Genomic DNA, 21,899 nt, shown 5'->3' with positions numbered 1-21,899 from the left:
TTCTCTGCATTACGGTCCACGTTTTTGTGTGTGTACATTTATGGTATGACTGCGTGTGCCTCTGTCTGTTCACACGTCTGCATGCTGTGGTTGGCCTGTCTGCCTCTGTGTGAGTTCCATAGACAGACATACATGCAGGGAGTAGATATATGTTAATGCCCAGCTGGTGTGTGTGCAGCGTTAATTCCTCTCACACTCTATAAACTACCAGAAACCATTTAGCTGCATTCCCTTGATTTCCCTCCGGTGCTGATTCTATCTCTGAATTTCTGGTAAGCAGGCCAGAGAAATTGCTTCCATGTGTTTAGTGGTGATCACCACTTATCCACAATTACCTCTTTTATATCTCTCAGAGAAAATATTGGCCATTAAAAATATACTTCTTTGGATAGATTGTTAGGGTTCATTGTTGATCACATTTGATGTCATTCTATATGTGAGCAAATGTATTTTCCTGACAGAACTGTCAGGAATACTTTAACTTGTTGGGTTTCTTGCAGGAGGTTTGGTGAAAGGAATAACGGCATTCTTGTGTCTGTCGGTCTCTGAAATCTGGAGCTAGTGATTGGCTAACCCCCTGTCAAACCACCAGGTCAAAATATGACATCAATTAGTCAGCTTTTGTGGTGCTGCCAGGCAGTTGTTACTTTTGGACAGTGCCTGGTTTTCTCTTGGCAAGTATTTCCTGTCTTAATGCTCATAAGCTAAATACCTGCTGGCTGCCGGCATCCACATTTGCCACAGAGACATTAGAAGAAGTATCAATCTTTCCATTTCAATCCCAGCAAGTAAGCAAATTTGAATATTTCCTATTATACAAAATTATAGAACTGTATCGTTGCCTTCAGGGAAATACCTCAGAGCTTCTCTCACAGCTGTAAGGTCAAAGGAAAAAAAAAAAAAAAAAAAGCCATAGAGGACATTGAGTGTTTTGTCCAAATGTACCGCAGCAAAGTTGATCCAAGTTTAAAAAAGCAATAAACTGGAAACTTCCAGCTGCGGGAAAGCATCCCTTTATTCAACGTGCTTTTGCTTTTGTCAACATAGAAGCGTTATAAATAGAAGAAGGGGTGTGTATATCTGTTGTGTATCAATTATCAGGATTTTAGATAGCGGGAGTGAGTATCAACACATTTCGGCATCTGATTTTGTCCATCACATGTGTCCATGTATCCATTAAGTGTCCATTCAGATACTGAGAGCTTGAGTAAGCTATTAGCAAAAGTTCTGTGGCCATAATGGAAATAATTCTGTAATCACCAGGCTAAAGTGGTTGATATTTATATAATGTATGTCATCAGCTCGATACTATGCCATGGAATGTAATGATTCGAGATAGGTCATCTTAGGTCGGCTCGAGTCAGTCTTTATTGCTGGGTAAGGGAAGAAATGGTTCTTTGCCAAAACTTTAATTAGTTTCTCATAAATGCCCCAAACAACACAGCTTAAAATTGGTTGCAAGACTACAACAACAACTACCTTGAGAGCAATATGAGAAAGCCATATAAAGTAAATATGCCACAGCACAGTAAAAGCAGCACAACATAAAGTTCCCTCACAGGGGAAATGTCATCAGTATTCATATAAGTTAAAGACAACTCCAACCTTTTTCTGGCACTGAAGTGAAAATCGTGAGCTAAGTCTGACATCTGGTGGACAGAATCTGCTCACCAGTAAAAAGAAAAACAAATGATTTAGCTCTTTTGTTTGCAGTGTTGTGTGCTGTGGGAGTGGAGACCATACAGCTGGGAGAATTCACCAGCTTGGGCATCTATCTGCTGTAAGTGGACTCTACCTTGTCACATAGTGTAGAAATGAAAACCTTTCAAAGCACTCCTGGCTCTCTCCTACTTGAGACTGAAGAGTTGGCGTTACCAAGTCAAAAGCAAGCTGTTGGGAAACAATGTGTGGCCTGAGGGGCTTTTTGGAAAACAGCTACAACAGTTTATGTACACACTTGCAGGGAGACATTGGGAGGGAGTCAGACAGATGAAGCAAGGTGCAGGATGCAGGGGAGGCCAGTCCCTCTACGCTACTTCAAATGATCTCTGAGGTTCACACAACACAACAAAGTTCCTCAGAGCCAAAGGAAAACATCTCCCAGAGGAGGCTGGAAGGAAAACTGTTTATTCTGTCGGAAAACACAAATGCAGATGAACAGCACAGATGCAGACGCCACAAGCACAAATACGTCTTTTTCTTACTATGTTTGTGGGGACCTGACATGACATAACACTTTTGTAAGGCCCTAACCCACACGTCTATAAATATAAACCTAAAACGAATCTTGCATAAAAACAGTTTTTGTAATCCTGTGGGGTCCAGCAGTTGACCCCAACAATATAGAAAAAGAGGAACACACAGAAAAGCATACCTCTTTGCAGTGCACAGTGATAATTAGTCTGGGGCCATTTTCTGGATCACTAGATTAGATGGTCACCAAATAATTTAAACACGAAACAGAGAAAGGGGTCCATATTTTTGTGATGATATAAAAAATCTTCCAAAAATGCAGAGTGTCCTGAACTATGGTTCCCATATTTCCCATACAAAAGAGTGAAGTGATGTTGTCCCTGCCTGCAGCTGTTTAAAATACAAAAAAAATCTAGTTTACATAGTTTCAAAACAGTTTACTGATCTTCTTCATCTGGCTCTAACCTCTCCCCCCAGAGTGTCATCTTTTGCCATCATGATGTTTGAGTTGACATATTTCCTGCATGCTCTCCTGTCTCTCTGTCTGCCGTGAGTACACAACAATCGACTGCAACATCTGTGTTTTGTATGGTACTTAAATAGAAAGAGGGAATCCCCCACACAGTACAATTCTCTGGGGTCATTTTTAACCCACTATGTAGATTGCTAAATGTATGCATTGAATTTGTTTGTCACGATGTAAGATTTGCACTCCTGATATGTCCCTTTTTCACTGCAGCTGTCCTCCAGACTGGCAGCTGTTTGTGCTTTGGGGGAAGATGGCTCGTATTGGAGGCTTCCACAAGTTCCTCTATTACTCCATCATGTCTCTGGTCTGCTTCTTGCACCCTGTGTTGGTATGGCATGCGATTATCCCAGGTAAAACGACACCAGCAGTAAGAAAATCTGTTGTAATCATTATAGCACTATTAACTTGACTAGGCAGATCATTTGACCTTCTCAGAAGTGAACATTACAGTGAGGCACCATGCACAATACCAGGACGCTGAAACTGAAGCAGCTAAGCACTAAAAGCAGAGAGCAGCATTCTTTTTTCTTTTCTTTTTTATTTATCTTTTTATAGAAAAAGAAATACACTTTCTGATTCCAGGGACAATGCTTCTGGTGACTGCCTTTTTCAACTTCATACTCAGCAAGAAAACAAAAAAGACCACATGTTCAAAAAGTGAGAGTTACAGCGACCAGGGCCCGACCACTGTCTGTGTGAGTCAGACAGCAGACTTGGACAGCACTGTCCCATTCTTCCACACGGTGATAGGGAGGAGAGGTGGGGGGCTGGTATTCTCAACCAGAGACCGCTGCCTCAGCCAGGGAGAGAGAGTGGAGAGCGTCCAGGCCATGCTGGAGCTGGAGCAGACAGCAGCACCGAAGGACACAGACACAGGGAGGTGGGGCTGGAAAGAGAGGAGGCTAATAAGCTTTAGAGGTAGGGAGGAGCCTGTGGAGAGAGAGATGGAGGAGCTGGACGGATACTGTGAGCCAGAGGCAGACACCACCTCAGATACCGCACCTATGATTACTGACTGAAGGTCCCCCTGTGCTCAAACTGAGCTCCTTACTGATAACACGTGATGGAAATCGTGTGATTTAGTCATACTGGCTGGGTAAAACCAGATGGTTCTACACTGTGGCTGATTTGTACATTTTTTTACTTGAAAAAGATCCATTTGTGCACCATGAAAATCTGATGCATGAAATCTATCATCTAGTGTTAAGTATTTCCAGCAGCATCAAATGTATAAATTCAAAGAAATTAAACCACTTTTACCTACATGTGCGTGTGGGTGGCTTTTAATGTGATAGCCAGTGTTTTGGTTTTTTTTTTTTTGCAGAGCCAGCACTGATTGAAAAGCAGACATTAGCGTCATGTAATCCATCCAGTTACTGAAGCATACATTATTCATAAGGTGGTAAATTAGATCAAGAGTTTGATCCATTCAGCGTCAGTGAGAATGTGTGCGAATGTGACTTGAGAGCAGCAGATTGTGCAGGTGCAATGTGTTTTAGTCACATTCAAGTCTCCTCATTGTGTGTTTGTAATGTGTGAGTGGTGACCATGGAGACGGAGCTCTGGGAGGAGCGCCGGCGTTATTATGGTGATGAGAGAAGCATCAGATCGCCCACCAGAGCGCCACCATAGGCCTACGCTTCACCGAAACACCTCTAATGTGCCAGCACACTAAAAATAATTACAAGTATTATTCATGCGCTAATGACATGTCATAGGTTTTGCATTGATGACATTAATAAGGTGTCTCAGACTCTATAATCTTGTGTTATTGTTTCATTTGTTTGTTTTTCCACAGTGCTACAGCGGATCCAATCATAACAACAATCCTCTCTTCTGTTCAGGTCATAAATCAATAGTATTTTTGCTCAGTCAAAACACAAGCACACACACACACACACCAATGTACACTCATCGTATTCCTCTGTCCTTTGTTCACAGAACAGTAGGTGTGTAAGTGTATGTATCCTTAAGAGGCAATAGCTCTTCAGCATCAAAGCTGAAGAGAGAATCAATAACAGCATCTCATTCATCAAAAAATACCTCACTGGGGTCAGACAGCAGACTTGTAAAAACACACACGCCTCAGGGTGAAACAACTTCATGTTACACGCAATCTTCATCCCCAGCAGCAGTGTAGTATTATTCCAAATATTCTCTCAACCTTTTAAATATGTTTTGTTTTTTTTTTTGCCCTATATATCAAAGCCATGACATGTGACTGCAGTCAGGAGATGCTCTGCTGCTTTATGGAGAGAACAGGGAGTCTTTGTGCAGAGTTTGCTCAGGCCACTCAGCGGGCCATGAGCAGGGCCGCATTGTCCTCTTCAGGAGGATATCTGGTCAATTAGCAGCTGAGTGACCCAGTAATGAACAAAGGAGCGGGGAGAAGAACGTCATTATTTCCAGTCCACTTCCATAAATTCCCCACCAACTTCTTCCCCAGATCCTTCGCTATGAGCTGTTCCCAGTGAGGGAAGTTATTCAGCTGTTGGAACAACTTACTTCCTCTGTGCATGCTCAATCATAAATCCTTTTCAGACAGACAGACAGGCAGAGAGACAGGCAGAGAGAGAGAGAGAGAGAGACACACACACACACACACACACACACACACACTTCCTACAGCTTCTGCCTCCACCCTGCAAAGGTTTCCTAGATGCCGGAGCCAGGCTCAAAAACAGGATGGGTAAAATAAATCTTAACAGGTCACACTGACTTCCTCCTTTACTTCTACACCACACACACACACACACACACACACAAACCCAACAACAACAGGACTGGATTTACTAATTCAAATGTGAAATGGGGAAAATCAAGAAAATACAGAATTGGCTCTTTTTATCACATGTGTGTGCAACTTAAGTGGATTCTGTCAAAAATCATTTTGTGTAATCACACTTTAAATTGGTGTTGTCTGATGATACATGGAAAAAAAAAATCAAGACGCTGCTGCGGGCCCACATTCACCTCGATCAGGAGCAGAGAGGTATGCAGCCTTGATTGTGTTGGCCCCGCCCACTTCTGACGCTGATTGGCTGGAGCGTGTCGGCGCCCGCCTCCTATTGGCTCATCCTGCGGTCAGTTTCACTCTCCGGCTCTGAACGCAGCACGGTAACGGAGCCGTGAAGATCAGGAGGGAGAGGCGGGATAGAGGAGACCACCGGCTGTCATACGGAAGAAGACGGAGGACTCGGTTTGATATGGTAAGACCCACATTGATCAAATTCACCACAGGGGTTTTTTTTTTCTTTTGTTAAGAAAACACTTAAGGGAGGGTTGACAAATGAAATAATCCGGTTAAAGACTGAAAACACACACAGTTAAATGGGCTTCAGAAGTTGGATGCAGGTTATTTAACGGTAACAGTTGTTTATTTTTACATTTACAATAATAAGATACTATGGCGACTGAACGTTTACTTTTCATCAGCTCTCATCTTTAATCCTAGCTATATTAAACTCCATTTAAATAAAGACTGCATAAAAATAATTAGATCAATCCTCGTCAGGTGATCTGCAGGGATATGTCCCCTTTTTCAGCCAGCGTTTTTCTGTGATATGAAGACTTTTGTATTAAGGGCACTTTGCGCGCTATTTGGATCGACCCGGGACGCAGCTGCAGGCTGAGGTGCGATAATTGGATACGAATCTCGCGATGATCAAACCAATTAGCAGACCTGCAGAGACGGTTCTTTGTCCGCCGAGGGAGCTTACACGCATCGACGTGTGTGCGCGCGATTCAGCCACAGAAGAGGAGAGCAGAGAAAAGAAGACACAGAATGCGTAAATTCACCAAAACCCCAGCGACTCCTATTTTTCTTTGCTCCCAGCCTTTGGTCCATCTGCTGTGCAGCCATGTGCACTTGCTGAATAATTCATAGTAATGGTGACAGACTGGAATCTTTGAAGTGATGGAATATTTATACGGCCATTATTATGTATAAATATGTATGACAAGATAGACTGACCATCCAATTATGCGTCGGCTCTGTCAGCAGTTACCTTGGATGAAAGTGGAGAGACATTGCCAGAGGTCATTACAGGGAGAGGTGCTGAGAGGTGTAATTTACAATAACATTACTGGATTGTTATATAGGTAGATGATGAACTGCCCTTTAAAGTTAGTTTTTTTTTTTTTTTTTTTTTTTTTTGATCCTTTAATGGATTTCAGGCAGAATTGCAAGAGGAGCAGCTGTGTGATAATGATTCAGATTACTTGTCTTCTTTTTTGTGCTCAGTGGTCATTGTTCTGCTAAATTTCTGCCTCACTTCCCGGTGTCACTTCCCAGTAAGGTAGTTGTGTGGTCAGTACTGGGCAGTCTTGTTTCCTGGTTTGTTTTTTTTTTTTGGGTGACTGGCTCTACTAATGCAAGCATTTCCCCCTTCTTTTTCTTTCCTACAAGAAACTTCTCTTTCAGCCTCAAGAAAAGAGAAGAATAACCTCCTATATCATGTGGCCAAATGACACACACTGCGATTTCTTTGCTCAGCAGAGACTGTAGACTACTGGGGAGTCCAAGCAAGAGCTCAGTGATTTCACACATTGGAGAAAAGCCTACATTAAAGCAGTCCTGCAGGCGTTTTCTCTGTGAAGAGAGACCAAAATCAGACTGAGACATTTAACCCATTAATGAATGATCAGTGAGTAAAAGGGGAGCAACTGTTCAGCAGTGGATGAGGATCAAGATTAAGTTTGTTGTACGTCACACTTTAGACACTAGGTGGAACCACTGTGACATGTGTTTCATGACTGCATGTCCAAGGTGACGAGTGTTTTTAGAAGCAAGTCCTCAAATGTGAAGTCCAGTGTTTGTTGGAAGGAGAGTCTACAGCTGAAAAAGATAAAATAATATATATAAAGGATTACAGTTTTCATAGGGGAAAAAATGAGCAATATCATAAAAAGTAACACTCATTGGAAAAAAATCTGACCTTTGAAACATTTTGCTTTAGCTAACACATAGCTAATAGCTGTGAATACCACACTATGACACTTTTTACTTCAGTGCTACTAAAGGTTGTAGATGAATCCAACATCACATCACTTGTGCATTGAAAAACTTGCTTACTTTTGCATTACAGGTAGTGTATCACAGAAAAAGCGAACTGAAGCAGCAATTTGTGTCAAAAAGTTTAACAAAGATCATCATATGAAATCACAAGCTAAGATGCCAGAATGTATCCAAGTTAAAGTGCAAGGCCGTTATTTATAAAAAAAATTTAGTCAGTAATATTTGTAGCAGAAAATGGTGTATCTTAGCATTTGTAGAATTGTATTGTTATTAAAATTAAACTGCGTTTTAATGTTTGTGATTACGGTGATGTCCGTTTGAATTAGTTATATTTAGCTCGGTAGCATGAACAAAGCAGCACCTGTCACATACATAGAGTGATGTAAACTGCACAATGCCTGTATTATTCATTAGATCCTGTGCTTCTGTTTGTGCTGGTGTCGTATCAAGCAGAAACAAGACAGTCATTTGGACAGCTGTTGACATTTCCTCTCAGTTAGTATCCTGTCTAATCCCCTCAGCAAGGAAAACAAAAAAACTATTGAGTTCAATTCAAACAAACATGAACACCGTGTTATGGGAAAAAATGCCTTCCCAGCTCTGTCTGTGGCAGAGGGGACATTGTTCAGCAGTTGACTTTCACTTTCTGTTTTGCCCTCATGCTGGAGTGCTGTGAAATATCTCAAGGAGATTTCCAACCGACCAAAGTAATTACATTTGGAACAGGACACGTTGATGCTTGCCTAGTTTATTCATCATCAAATTCAGAGAGAGTGTGTGTGTGTGTGTGTGTGTGTGTGTGTGTGTGTGTGTGTGTGTGTGTGTGTGTGTGTGTGTGTGTGTGTGTGAATCCAGTCACATGATTTACAGGAAAACAACGAGTTGTTTGGAGCATGGTTGTGTGATGAACCATGAACACAATGAATCACTTTCACCACCCTGATCAGTGTCTGTTGAGCAACACCAGACGATAAAAGTGTAAAACATTCCACCAATTGCGTCTCAAATTCCCTTATAATTGGTCACTTCTGTAGATTTCATAGAAGGGGTAAGCTGCTGTTATGGCAGATATTTTTAAAAGTTGGTTTTTCTTTTGTGCCCACTGCTGACTCACATCCTGTAGTTTATTAAGCTCTCCTGTCCTGCCAAGGAAATATCCTTTGGTTCTTCAGACACGAGCTTTAACAACAAATAACACACAATGCCACACTATTGTTCAGATATTTATTTAAAAAATGAAACAATATATGGAAAAAAAATCTTATAAAAATAAATAACCAACACATTTAAACATTTTACAGCTGCATATAGAAACTCGCAACAAATATACTGACCATTGGTTAGTGTTTTACTGCTAAATCTTAATGTTTTTGATAAGCCCCCAGGGCCTAACTTAAAGCAGTACATGAGTTATTTACGCAAAGGTCCCCTGCTGCTGAGACATTCAATGCTGCAGTCATTGAGTGTCTCAGACCGAAATTCAGGGATTTTTGATGTCAGAGATGTTAGACATTTTAAGAGAGAGAAGTGCTGATGTGCTGTTTCTTTGGCAGCTGCTGGCTTTCTGTTGTAAAACAATCAACACTTTGACAAGAAACAGCTTTTGGCCTCTTCTCTCCATGAAGTGGCTTAACCTCATTTTGCTGGATGGTGAATCATTGAGAGTTTTAGGACGAAGCTTTTGAGTTATGGTCACTGTTGCTGTGGCCGCCGGCGCTGGCCGCCCTTCCTTCTGTTTCTCCTTCTCCTCAGGCACAGTGTCACATCATGACCCATACTGTGAACTCTAGAAAGCAAACACATACGTTCCATCTTTAATGTAGAGGCAGAGGCAGAAACAGACTTTCCTGCAGTATCAGAAAGCATTTGTGTAGAACTGATGATGGTTGAGAATAATGGTTCATGTAGGTGGACTCATCAAAATCGTCAAGAAAGACAAGAAAGCTTGCATTCTAATACAAAAGTAATTAATTACCAACACATGAGAGGCAAAATTATAGGCCTTGGTCTTAAGAGAACTGGTTTGGGAACAAATAAGATACTGTTACCAGGGATTTCCGGTAAATTGGATGGGTGGAACCCTTCTTTACCAGAACAGGACCTCACATAGTCTCCGTTGTTCTGTCGTGTGAGAAGCCATTGCCTAATTGAATTGAACCCTAAATTTAAGCCTAAGTTTAAACGTTGTGCGATCTTCTGCGGTTTACAAAGGTTTAGTGTACCTCAAAAGCCAAAGATCCTATCCAAATGGTCACTCTTCATGCCCCTAATATGTTTGTGTTTTTAACTTATATTTACGTTTCATTTATCAAGACGCTCACCTATTCCAGCAGCGAATTAGCTGTTTGCCCATCAGGGCCTCTGGATTGAGGCACACTTGCTCATTTTTACTCTTCAGCGTGACTCTGAAAAATACATGTAAAATTGACACTTTTAGTTGCACTCCTCTGGACACAAGAATAGATGAATTTGTGCATTTGCAGGATCTGACACTCACATGACTGTGATCTTGTTGCATGTTGGGCTTTTTTGGTAAACTGTCAGGCCTTTCAGCTGCCCTTTGATGCCATCTTGTGAAATTGGGCATCGGCATCTTCCCGGGACAAATGTGCTGTCCGACTCTCTCACTGCGCACAGAAAATTACAGGATTGCTGATTAATTCAATATGTGCAACACAAGCAGGGATTAAGTTCCTGCAAGAAAAGAGATTCTTTCCATTACAAAGTGAAATTCCGAGCCGTTTTGTTGGCCAGATTTAAGCACAGAAAAATACTCAGATATAAGCACAAATCAACCAAATGATTCTTACCTGCAATCAGAGCACAGCAGAGGCTCAGGAAGGCGAGCTGACAGATTGAGGGAAGGGAACACTTCATAGTGGCTGCAAGTTGAACGTTGACACTGATCTCCTGAGCCTGAGCCTGCTTTATATGTGTGCTCCTCCCCCGCTCTCTCCGAGCTGGGCTTTCCAAACCAGGAAATTCCCGTGGCACTTTCTTTCTGATTTGATGCAGGATGCAGGGATCAGGGACAGTATTCCTTCAGTTTTGTCTTCAGAGACTTGACATCTTGAAGGACAAAGTGAATAATGAATTCCCCTGTGTTTGTTCTTTTTTTGTCTTTTTGGCAAAAAAAGACAGGATTCGTTTTCTGGAAAATGCCAGAGAGACACCGGAGGTGTTTTCTTATGAAGAAAGTGTTTTCGTTTCAATTGTTAATAAGCAATACACAAAGGCAGAAACTTTCCTTGAATGAGTCTTGTAGAGACTGTCCATTTCCAGGCTTTGTTAACCTTTGCTGGAACAACATGACAATACTTTTTTGGCTGTGTGTCAACAACACTGTGATTTCTACTCATTTCTACCATTGCAGGAATATATAAATCTCATTAAAGTGGAACATGGTGGTGAATTAAATTAATGTAGATTTGGAGATAATATGATCATTATGTCCTTTTTAATCTTTGCAATATTTTCCTCCTACAGCTGTACTCTAAACAGAATGGGGGAGCATCAGATCTGTGTGAAGCTCAGTGAAGACAAACTGATACCAAAGTAAGTTGTCTTAGTTTATGAACTGCACAGTAATTGCGTGCAGAAGTGTGATAGAGATTGCATGTATTAAATTTCAACCTGACAATATTTTTCATTTGTGGTCTGGTTTTCGCAATCAGGTCTGACATCTTGTCACTGCTGAGGACCTACAACTGTTACCATGAAGGGAAAAACTTCCAGCTGAGGACTCGTGAGGTAAGAAGATCTCAGCTGTGGTCGCATTACCTGACAGGGGGCAGTGCTAGTAACACAATGGTAAACAGGGGGAGTTAATGATTATACTGTCGATGTCCGTGGGTTGTGTTGTATGTGCAACAAAACTGCAACCAGTTGGATTTTTAGACCGATACTATGGATTAAAAATCTGCAATTCCTGGCTCCTTTTCCAACATACCAAAGAGCTGGCAAACCACAAAAAGTCCCCCCGAAGTCATATATACTCACTGCTTAGCAAAGCAATTCCACAGTAAATGCCTGCTGTTGTGGTTTGTCTAAAAAGCAGTTTGTAAGAGTTTGGTTATTTATCTGCTAATTCTTCTGATTTTAAGGTTGGGAGTTCCCCTCTGTGTTCACAAGTGGGTTTTTTAGAACTGGACTGTGTGTGTATTTCTTGGTGGTAACGATCTCGAATCTTTTTTGGTCTCCCCCTAGCCAGACTCACCATATTGTCTCATTCTCGGAAAATCCCCCACAGTCACGGATGCGATGTATGCACATAGATAAAGGCACCAGTGATCACAGTGTGTCAAACTTTAAAAGAGATGAACATGATTATTTATTGAGAGGAAACAGAACGCAGTGTTAAGAATCATTTGACATGTTTTATTGAAACACAGTCATTTTTAATCTGGGGTTTAATGTGGAACTGAGTCTGTAATTTTTTCTCTTAATTTTCTTGATATTTTTTAATTCAGCTCAAACTATAATTATTTTTATTTCTTAAGTGTACTAGTTGTATAAAGAGGCTACTCGTGGGATTCTTCAGGTTTATTTTTCTGCATTATTACTCATATTGACCAATGTTTCAGCTTGATTATAAATGTAGTGTTTAACTCTGCGTTAATGGTAAGTGAGGATAATAACTTACTCATCTATGATAATAATTCATAGTACTTCGTGTATTTCACCTGTATTTTGTCAAAAACAATATACAGCATTTGCTATACTGGCAATCAAATAATCCCTGTCTCAAAACAGCCTCTTAGTCATATATAGTTTAGTTATACCAAAAATAGTGCTAAAGCTTTAAAGATAATAAGTTAGCAAGTCAGCAAAGGACAGCAATGTCTGGTGTGACATAATTGATGGATTTGTGTGCTGTGAGTCTGAAAACAATCAGACAGGACCAAGGATCCGTTATGTTGATTCTTTAAGAAGAATTTTATCCAGAAAGATTCATCCACTCTTTAGCAGACAGTGAATGAACAGATTAGAAGTCAAAGAACATTTTGGTTTCAAACTGGGAAGACCTTGAGACGGTAGCCAGGCTGTACAGTCTAAAGACCAGACTAGAGATAGTACATCATGAAGACTGAACAAGAAATGAGACTGTCTGGTACAGAGCAGAGCCGGCAGTAATGTCTCTATCACAATCTTCTCATGAAAATTCAAACTTTGCTACAAAGCTATACCAGCACAGTCTGATTACAGTATATCCATGATGTGAAAATGGATCCTGGTGAATTAAAGTTCAGTTGAAGATGGAAGCATAGCACTCAGATTGGTTTGGAAAGTTTTCCCATTACAAAAAGAATGACCTTTGTTTTGTGTCAAAGTTCTATCGGCAAGGTGAAGTGTCTTCAAAGGAGAAATCTGTCAGTTTTGCTACTAGATAACCACTATGAGCATGTTTACTTACCAGTCTGAATTCCTTCATGTGAACTCTTGTCTCTGATTTAGAACAGCTGTCAAATATTGCTGTATTGTTAGAGGAAGCTCCGGCACACAAGGCCGCACTCTTCTTGTTATAGAACGGAGCATGCTACTCAGTACTCATGTCTTGGGTTTTTTACTTTTTTTTTAAATAGATGTTTTCCTTTTTTGCATGCTCGATGGCCCTCACTTTTAACTTTGGATGAAAGTAAATTGGTGTGCCAAATGAGTAAAGGTAATTTCGAATATGTGGTAATGTAAAAGCCCTGTGATAATAGATTGCTATAATGGTGCATATGCGTTTTATCTAAACTTGATAAGTGATGTGTTTTTGTTTTTTTTTTATATATGACATGTTTTGTGGTATTTCTCTTTAACCTCATGTACCAGTCAAGTCTGACTGAGTAAATTCTTTGTGGCCATGACCAAACATTACTCAGTAGAGAGGTTCTTGGTGTGTAAGCTGGCCTAAGGCCAGAATTGGTGAACACATAATGAATTTGAGTGAGCTCCGATGAAAACCAGATGAAGCGCTGTTTTTTTTCTCAACATAGCTTTTGATCATCGGCTGATTGTGAAAATTCATGCAAACAGGTTCTGTGTGGGAATAAAACGCTGGAAATGGTGCCCGGATGTGTTGCAGGAATTTGACATGGTTGTTTTAAGATTGTTATCAGGTGTCGTCAGGTGATATGGGTTAGTCATGCTGTGTTAGAACATGTCAGGTGGTTCACCTCTGAGGTTTAGCAGCAATCATAAACATCTTTTTTTGGAGAAAGCTCATTGAAAACAGTATACTGTAAGCGGTAAACTGTACACACCTACTAAGCGCACTACTGTGTTAATTGTAAAAATATTGATGGTACTGATTGCTGGAGTCATATTCGTCTCTCTCACTCCTCTGACACCTTTGCTGAAGTATTTATTGGCTGCCTTGCTGAAGAGTACTTCATATGTGTCAAACTGTGGTCTTCCATTTCAGGGATTCTAATGGCGGTTGTAAATATGGATTTATTTTTTCAAATTATGATGTAGTTTAGTCGAAAGATTTTACCTGTCAACAGGTCTGATCCGAGGCAGCACTGAGCAAACACATGACAACGTCTTTGCCTCTACATGTCTGCTGTGTTAACCAAATGTCAGTCGGTGCACACGCAGCTCTCTCTGGTGGCTGTTTCAAGGATTTTTCTTGTTCCAAATCCACCGTTGCATTACCTTTGATTACCACCAGATGTCAGGGGCATGCTGGGATTGTTTCTGGGGTTTGGTTCGTTTGTTTGCTTGTTTTTAGTGTAGTTTTGTTTGTGGAAGGAGCAGCACTGGTGCACAACAGCAAAATACTTCAAGTATATTATAGTGTGTGTGTGTGTGTGTGTGTTTGTGTGTACATACGTATGTATATATGATCCCCCTGCTCTCTGACTTCTCTGGAGGAATAGAAAAACATTTTTCCAAAATATTTGCTTTTCTTGGGTTTTGTGAAGAATGCTGAAGGACGCTGCCTAATACCAATTCATCGTAGATGTTCCGTTGAGTAACCTTGACATATTCATCATGTTTGTCCTTTAATCCGTCACCTGCCTTTTTATACATTTACATATATATCATTGGATAATTATGACTGATGCTATAATTTCATAAAAGGTTACCCGACTTTAATGAAAATAGCTGAAGAAGATTGTCATGTGATTTAATGTTAAAACACTGGAATCAGAGTTGCTGGTTGTTGGTTATTGTATGTTAGTGTTGTGTAATCCTAACCACGTACTTGTCTTGATTTTATAGTGGACTACTGGTAGCAGGGTTGCCAGTATAATACTGTGCCTGTGATTCTATTTATAGTAAGTGCTAAAACAGTCATTTAGTAATGTGCGTAGTATTTTTGTGTGTAGTATGTGCGGTATAGTTTGTAGTGTAGTATTTTTTTCTCAGCTCTTTGAAATATGTGCATAGAAGTAAAAAATGTTAATAGGACTTTTCCACTTAACGCAAAGATGTACTTAAGTCCAGTGATTAAATTCTACATTCCACCCTCGGCTTGTTACAGCATTTGAGTTCATCACAAATAACTACACTAATAGCCAGATATTTTGGTTACTTGTTCCGTTAGTCATGAAATCTTTTTTTATGAAATGTTAGATAGTCATAATGTTTATGACAGCTCCCTAATGCCAAAAAGAATCTACAAAAAAAGATAAAGTGATTATTTTACAATGGAAAACAGAAAAATCACGGTCGGGAATTGTTAAATAAATATTCTCTTGTTTGATAAAGGGTGATCAAAGATTAAATGATAATTATTAGATTTGTGTTGTTCACGTTTGTCGTACTATTTTATTACAAACTCCATCCTTTACATCTTTACAAAATATTAAACAATGTAAACATGTTGACTTGAGTCTTCCATGCATAGAAATAAATAGATCTTCACTTTTGGTTTATCTCAATTCAGGCATCTTGGCCAGTCCCATCCTACAGAACTGTCTTCATCTTTATACACAGCAGAGTCTTCAGATCTTGTGTCACCATGCGATACTCCACCGAGGTGCTGGATGAAGCAATGGCCCCCCTTAAGTCCTTATTTGGCCAAACAGCCAGTCTACGGGGTCTTTATCCATCTTTAGAGACAAATCCTCTGTGCTGCTTAGACCCAGACTGGAAGGTTTGGAAGTCCTTAGTGTGCGGGGAGAACCGCGGGGAAGGGAGGCTGAGACAGAGAGCTTCATCTGAGCCTTTGAGAACTGCCGAAGCCTCGGGGACCTCTGGAGTCTGACAGGCCCACAGCTCGGGGGCTCAGATGGACAGGCAAGGGCCTGGATACTGCTCATGTAGTCCTCCAGAGACTGAGCGCCCTGGGTACACTGGGAGGATGAGGGATGGACAGGCAAGTCCTCCAGCGTCTCTGTAATTGTGGGCAAGTGAGGCAAAGAAAGCAACAGCCGCCTACGTTTCATGCTGTATTGGGAGAGATAATCAAACAGTTAGATATTTAGTTTTATAATGAGCTTCTTCTGGCTTTAATTAAAAATGTGTGTGCCACAATGGTTGAGTTTCCTCCTCACTACTTAACCTGCTGAGCCTTATGTTTTACAAGTGTCAGGTTTTTCAAAGGGAAATATGTTACATTGCAACAATTCCTTTAAAATCGACTCTAAGAGCTTGAGTGGTGGTAAAGAAAAGCTGATAAAAGGGAAAAGCAGACGCTTACCTGTGATGTTTCAGTTATGTATCAGCACAGTAAAACAAAGTGATGTCTAGTCCGCTCAGTTGAGTCTGACTGGACTGGAGGCTGTATCCATGCTTTATAGAGGCATGCTGCAGCAGAGTGATTAGCCATGACTGCCAAAAATAGCCTTGACCTTACTTGCATCCATGGAAATGTGTGTGTGTGTGCGCACGCGCATGTGCATGTGTGTGTGAGGGTGTGTTCATGCCTGATCAGGAAACTGAGGAGTGGCAGGTTAACAAAGTTCAGTGGTGCAGCTGCTCTGAATGTTTACTTTACACAAACAATGAAGCGCTGGGACCCATCTGACACTCCCCCACAAACCTGCCTTTACATAGACTTACTGACACATTAAAACAATTATAATCCCTCCAATTTAAATATAAAACTGATTATCCCCAGCGTTAGCTAAGCCTTGAACCATTGTACATCTATGGAATAAGAAATATGTCATCTCCACATGATAGCCATAAAAATGAAACTGTCCTCGGTGCAATATTTCACAGCATTTCTGCCTTAATCCCAATTCATATGGCTATGCAGTTATGATCAGATGCTTGATGCTTTATCATTTCAATGAAATATATTTTTGTCAGTTCTTTCTGTATAGCTCTCTCTCTCTCTCTCTCTCACTCACGCTTTATGTTTGGTTGAGTGATGTTTTTTCTTGGAGTAATCATTTCTGAGCTCTTTAAAGCTAAATGTTAGTACTTCATTCGCAAATTCTTAGATCCTTATCGTTTGTGGTACTGCAAGATCGTCCACCAGTATGTACATGTACAGCTGCCGATGCCTGTATCTATCTTTGGTATAGTGTCTGTTACAGCGGCCTAATGAAATGAAATGATCAGTTCTTTATACTTTCACACTACATTACGCTAAAAAATCGTTTCATCTTTTAAACAAATCATGAAATTACTTAATCGGACATGTGACAGGCTAACCACAGGATAAGTTTATCAGATGATCACATTGGCATTTGAGGTTTATTATAATGGATCAAAAGCTGCATTGTATTATGCCACATCAAATTGGAAACGGCGATTAGATCTAGTTTCTGTGTGATAGTCAGTGATTACATCTGATTATGGCAGTTGTGTACAATCAGATTTACAACTTTTTTTCAGTTATATTATTATATAAAAAATTGTCTGTTCAACCCCATCCATGACACTGATTTGTTTTGGTTTTACATTTTGAAGCCATCAGAAACATGGTGAGGTTGTACTCTTTTCTCCGCAGTGTGGACATTTTCTTCTAATTTGACAGTTTTGGTTTTTTGAAATCAAAAGGACTATCCCTCTGTGTACGTGACCCACAGCTCTGTTCCTATTATTCCTGTCTTCTCAGACGTGACTTTACCCTTGTGCTGTAAAAAAAAAAGGAGGGGGGGTGGGTTGGGGGACTTACAGGTTTTCGCCAAGATGAGAGGATTTACCCTGTAGAGTTGAGCAGCCGTGCACGTACACCTGATACTGAGCCACTATGGCGGACAGCCAGCAGGATATCCCATCTGACCACGACTGCTGATAATCATTGTTATATGTGTGCACGTTTGTGTGTGTTTTTGTGTGTATATGTGTGTGTAGGAGGATGGGGAGCTCATCCTGGAGGGGTTGCTGAACATTTACTGGGGCCTACGCCGCCCAATCAGGCTTCAGATGTATGATGACAATGAAAGATTCCACCTGAACCGGTACAACATTATCCATAATGTTATAACCATTGTAACCATTACCCATATAATGTTTTTTTTTTTAGTGATTTATTGCTTTTTATGACCGAAATAACTAATATATTGCTCAAGATCATTTTTGGATGGTGTAGTGGGAGTAAAACATACAGGAATACTGGGAATTTCAACAAACAATGAGCACGATTTCTCTGTTTTTCCACAAAAACAATAGAGCTTCTGTCTCATCACTGAACTCCAACAATAACTCACTGGGCAGAGAAACTGGACCAGCAAGTGAGTAATGTGCATGTGCAGTCGTTGTCACACTCACACGTGTGCGCTCACAGCTGACGGATTAATGTAGATTATCCACACATAATGAAACAGATTAGAGCTCCTTAAGTGCCTCATTTAGCACTTCCAGTGGAAAGGTTGGCTCACATGTTGAGCAGAGATTACCATTTGGTACCAGGTCAGCTCACCAGCACTAGAAATAAACAAAGTTAGATGCAGTGAAGGGTCAGATATTGGCCTTTTTAACTGCGGTTTTCTTTTTGGGATCCTTCAATCACAGGTAGACAGTGGAGGAAAGGTGCTCAGATTATATTTACTCCCCTTGCTGACATCAATGTTTTGTCCCATGGTGATCTTAATACTGTTTTAGGAGATTTTTAGATGAACCCTGACAGTTCAGTCTAAGTGCTTAGGTATTTGGGAATTTGGGAACAAAAAAAGGTAAACTTCTAAAATTAAAAGACACGAAGGAATCACTTACCAAAGTTATATACACGCACGCAAATAAATTGTCTTTGTGTACGTGTATGTGTGTGGTCATGTTATGGTGATTGTTTACATGCAGCATGTGGTGATGATCTGAACTAATTGATAACTTTGTGTGTAATTAATTTGACTGCCAAATAAAGGTATCAGTATCATGTCTGACATATAATAACAGCCGATGTTGCTAACAGGCGAGTGTTTTTGTTTACATGTATCTCCGAGGTGCTGACATTGGTGGTCTAGAGGAAGAGGATTCTCCTCAGCTGCTGAGGACAAGGAGTGATGCTTCCTTTATGCGAGTTCAGAGGAGGTCAAAGACACACACTCCCAGGGACTTGCAGCGGCTGCGCACCCACAGGTTCTCAATCAACGGACACTTCTACAACCACAAGGTACAATAAACAGAACACAGACACGAGGACACACATGTGAACACATCCGGTTGTTGACCCATCTCCAGGTGCAGCAGGGAGGCAGTTTCCTGTGTGGGTGTGCCATCGAATGTGCTCAGTTTTCACAATAGACTGCTGATTTTATTCATGTGCTACAGAATACAAGGTTACACTGAGTTCCTTAGTCAGTTTCTCCTAAACACACGGTGTGTGTACGTGTTGTTGAACAAATTCCAGCTGCAGAAGGAGGGATTTCCTTTCTGTTTAAAATTTCCGTTTCAAAATGTCCAAGGTGGTCAAGTCCAGGAACCATTGCTCAGATGTAATACTTTGTGTCCCCTCAGATATAGATTCATGCTTGTTTTTTTTCTTGCCCTCAGACATCTGTATTTACCCCAGCCTATGGTTCGGTCACTAACGTACGAGTGAACAGCTCCATGACTACTCAACAGGTCCTTAACCTCCTGCTGCATAAATTTAGGGTAAGCAGTGAGACACTGGTGGAGTTTCAGTAAAATCTAAAACAAGAAATAATCTGTTTTTATGTTTTTTAAGGTGGAGAATAACTCAGAGGAGTTTGTCCTTTATATGGTGCATGAGTCTGGCGGTAAGTTGTTTTTCATTATGGTTGCGTCGCTAGAAATGTTGAGTTATTTTTGTATTTGTGTGAGTGAGCCTTCTTTGAATGTGACCTTGTAGAGAGGACCTGTCTGAGAGACAGTGAATACCCACTGGTGGCTCGGGTGCTTTATGGACCCTGTGAGAAAATCTCCAAGATCTTCATCATGGAGGCCGACCTTGGAGAGGAAGTCACGTACGATGTGAGTCTTGGCCATGAGCTGCCACTCTCTCTCTTCTCTCACCTTGATCACGATACGTGACCCTTTTTCTCTTTTATTATTTGTAAACTTCAGCATAGACACACAAGGAAACAATGGCCCAGCGAGAGACAGTCGGGTCAAATTTAGCAAGCTCAGAAAAGATATCCTGTTTTGAGACTGATGTAACAATAGACTAACTATGTTGTGACTGCAAAAACCATCTGCTTTACTCTACTGGTATCTAAATATCTTGTTTGTGTCATCGGTCCTGGATTTGAAATATCTACCTTTTCATTCAGTATCAACTACAGCACAGTGTAGGTCACTAAAGTTTGATGTGTGCTACTATGAGCATCGAGGGATCATGCCTATTTGTACGGTTGTGTAGCTGCAGTACGAGTGTCACAAAACCTGAGTGAAGCTTTTTCAATCTTTTTTCACCGCAGGTTGCACAGTACATTAAGTTTGAGATACCTGTTTTAGACAGCTTCGTCGAGAAACTGAAAGAGGAAGAAGAACGTGAGATAAAAAAACTGACCAAAAAGTAAGTCAACATTCTCTCTCAGCTGCAGCACTGTAGCTTCCCCCCAAACAAAGCCTTGCTCAGTGGCATGATTTCATTTTGGGAAAACAATATGTTGTGTCTCCCGCCGGCATTACACAATCAAAACAAACCATCTTCCTTTCAATGAGGACAGTGTTCATCACTCACTGTTTTCAAGATTGGTGTTCATGTAATGGTGACTGTTTACATGCAGCATGTGGATTCATGTAGAATCCTTCTTTTACACCCAGGCGTTTTTCTATGTTTGAAGTCATTGTTAGTATTCATTATATATGTCTGTGCGTGTGTTTTAAGTGCTTGCTTGTGTTGGTGGTGTGTGTTTAATCAGGTCAGTCTCTACTGTGTGCTGTCTCATCCCTACAGGTACAGCGCTCTGAGGTCAATGATTCTCCATCAACTCGAAGGCAGAGCTCACAGCGGTGACAGAGTATAGAGCAGGAAGGGTGTGAATGCTGTGTGTGTGTGTGTGTGTGTGAAGGAGAGGAGCGGCTGCAACGCTAATGATTGTTGATGTCCTGTAGTGAATGTGGAGGTGAGGGTATAGGAGTGAAAGCAAAAGCTTCACTAGAACCTTATCGTGCACCGATGTGCTTCTACTTTTTACAATATGGCATCAGGAACAGTTTGTATGATTACTTTCGATAATGTTGTTCCAATTAAGTAATGCTGTTTTCATAATTCTGCAACTCACGTATTTGCATTTTGTATGAAAATTCTTACATTGAATATGGATATTTATACACACTGTTTTTTTGGACCTTTTTATGTAATAAACTAGTTTTGGTGTGGCCTTTATAAATGTTGCTGGATCTCTGCTGACACCAAATAATACACAGCTCAGACTGCTCACAAAGAAAACAGTCATCTTTATTATTTCCTGCACTTCCACTGTGACTGGCTTAGATTAGCATTGTTCTACTGAGTGACCCTCTGTGCCAGCTAGTTCCCATGAGCTCTCTTTGAGTGTGTGTGTGTGTTTGAACTTATCAACATTACACAATGGGGTATCCTGAGAGAGAGGGACTGTTCCTTTTTCCCACAGTTTCACAAACATGTTTAATGTTTTGTGAGCCTACCTTGACCTCAAACATGGACCTAACTTCAACTGAGTCAGAGACAATAATAATGATATTAATAAACACAGCCATGGCAATGATCACAGGCCAAGCAGGCTGGGTACATTTAGTTGTTTTCTAATTTAACTGTTAATGAAATTAGATTTCATGAATCCAAGTAAAAAAAAACTTTAGAAGATTAGTATGAATATCAGATGA

At 40.6% G+C, this 21,899-nt stretch overlaps 3 protein-coding genes across 7 annotated transcripts in view; 2 read left to right on the top strand and 1 right to left on the bottom strand.

Annotated features, from left to right (window-relative positions):
- The window catches only part of tmem72 (transmembrane protein 72), a 57,721-nt gene extending 53,790 nt beyond the window's left edge, over positions 1-3,931 (top strand). Inside the window, exons 2-5 of one of the 2 annotated variants that reach the window (XM_029520384.1) lie at positions 1,714-1,780; positions 2,671-2,742; positions 2,933-3,072; positions 3,305-3,931. In XM_029520384.1, coding sequence (XP_029376244.1) covers positions 1,714-1,780; positions 2,671-2,742; positions 2,933-3,072; positions 3,305-3,741 — 716 coding nt within the window. In that variant the 3' untranslated portion in view covers positions 3,742-3,931. Of the gene's footprint in view, positions 1-1,713; positions 1,781-2,670; positions 2,743-2,932; positions 3,073-3,277 lie in introns of both variants that reach the window. The other variant, XM_029520385.1, reaches the window with a different exon arrangement.
- A 1,887-nt stretch (positions 3,932-5,818) lies between these two features.
- Positions 5,819-21,463, top strand: rassf4a (Ras association domain family member 4a). Of its 4 annotated transcripts, none has more exons than XM_029520370.1 (11): positions 5,819-5,931; positions 11,226-11,294; positions 11,414-11,489; positions 17,982-18,088; positions 18,300-18,361; positions 19,070-19,239; positions 19,620-19,721; positions 19,795-19,846; positions 19,939-20,060; positions 20,507-20,604; positions 20,989-21,460. In XM_029520370.1, exons 2-11 carry the CDS (start codon positions 11,242-11,244, stop codon positions 21,056-21,058), a joined length of 912 nt encoding a protein of 303 aa, XP_029376230.1. In that variant the 5' UTR covers positions 5,819-5,931; positions 11,226-11,241; the 3' UTR covers positions 21,059-21,460. The 4 variants fall into 4 exon arrangements, with proteins under 4 accessions (XP_029376230.1, XP_029376233.1, XP_029376228.1 ...); XM_029520373.1 differs by lacking the exon at positions 5,819-5,931 and adding an exon at positions 10,751-10,821; XM_029520368.1 differs by lacking the exon at positions 5,819-5,931 and having other exon boundaries at positions 10,752-11,294; positions 18,267-18,361; positions 20,989-21,463.
- On the bottom strand, positions 8,950-10,696 carry LOC115055023 (C-X-C motif chemokine 11). Its single transcript, XM_029520398.1, has 4 exons — positions 10,550-10,696; positions 10,237-10,366; positions 10,061-10,144; positions 8,950-9,525 (listed from the first exon to the last, which is right to left on the bottom strand). Exons 1-4 carry the CDS (start codon positions 10,614-10,616, stop codon positions 9,432-9,434), a joined length of 375 nt encoding a protein of 124 aa, XP_029376258.1. The 5' UTR covers positions 10,617-10,696; the 3' UTR covers positions 8,950-9,431.
- Positions 21,464-21,899: the final 436 nt, after the last annotated feature.

Source organism: Echeneis naucrates, chromosome 15 (genome assembly GCF_900963305.1).
Source record: "Echeneis naucrates chromosome 15, fEcheNa1.1, whole genome shotgun sequence".
Lineage (NCBI taxonomy): Eukaryota > Metazoa > Chordata > Actinopteri > Carangiformes > Echeneidae > Echeneis > Echeneis naucrates.
Note: the sequence above shows the minus strand (reverse complement) of the source record. Positions and strands in the feature narration are given on the sequence as shown.

Bases quoted from the DNA above. Each gene is read 5' to 3' on its own strand.
- LOC115055023 (XM_029520398.1), bottom strand. From the start codon at position 10,616: ATGAAGTGTTCCCTTCCCTCAATCTGTCAGCTCGCCTTCCTGAGCCTC. The intron at 10,145-10,236 runs GTGAGTGTCAGA...TGTATTTTTCAG, and splicing joins TGCAACAAGATCACAGTCAT to AGTCACGCTGAAGAGTAAAA. The intron at 9,526-10,060 runs GTGAGCGTCTTG...TTTGCTTTCTAG, and splicing joins CTAATTCGCTGCTGGAATAG to AGTTCACAGTATGGGTCATG.
- rassf4a (XM_029520368.1), top strand. From the start codon at position 11,179: ATGATCATTATGTCCTTTTTAATCTTTGCAATATTTTCCTCCTACAGC. The intron at 11,490-17,981 runs GTAAGAAGATCT...ATGTGTGTGTAG, and splicing joins TCCAGCTGAGGACTCGTGAG to GAGGATGGGGAGCTCATCCT. The intron at 18,089-18,266 runs GTACAACATTAT...ACAAACAATGAG, and splicing joins GAAAGATTCCACCTGAACCG to CACGATTTCTCTGTTTTTCC.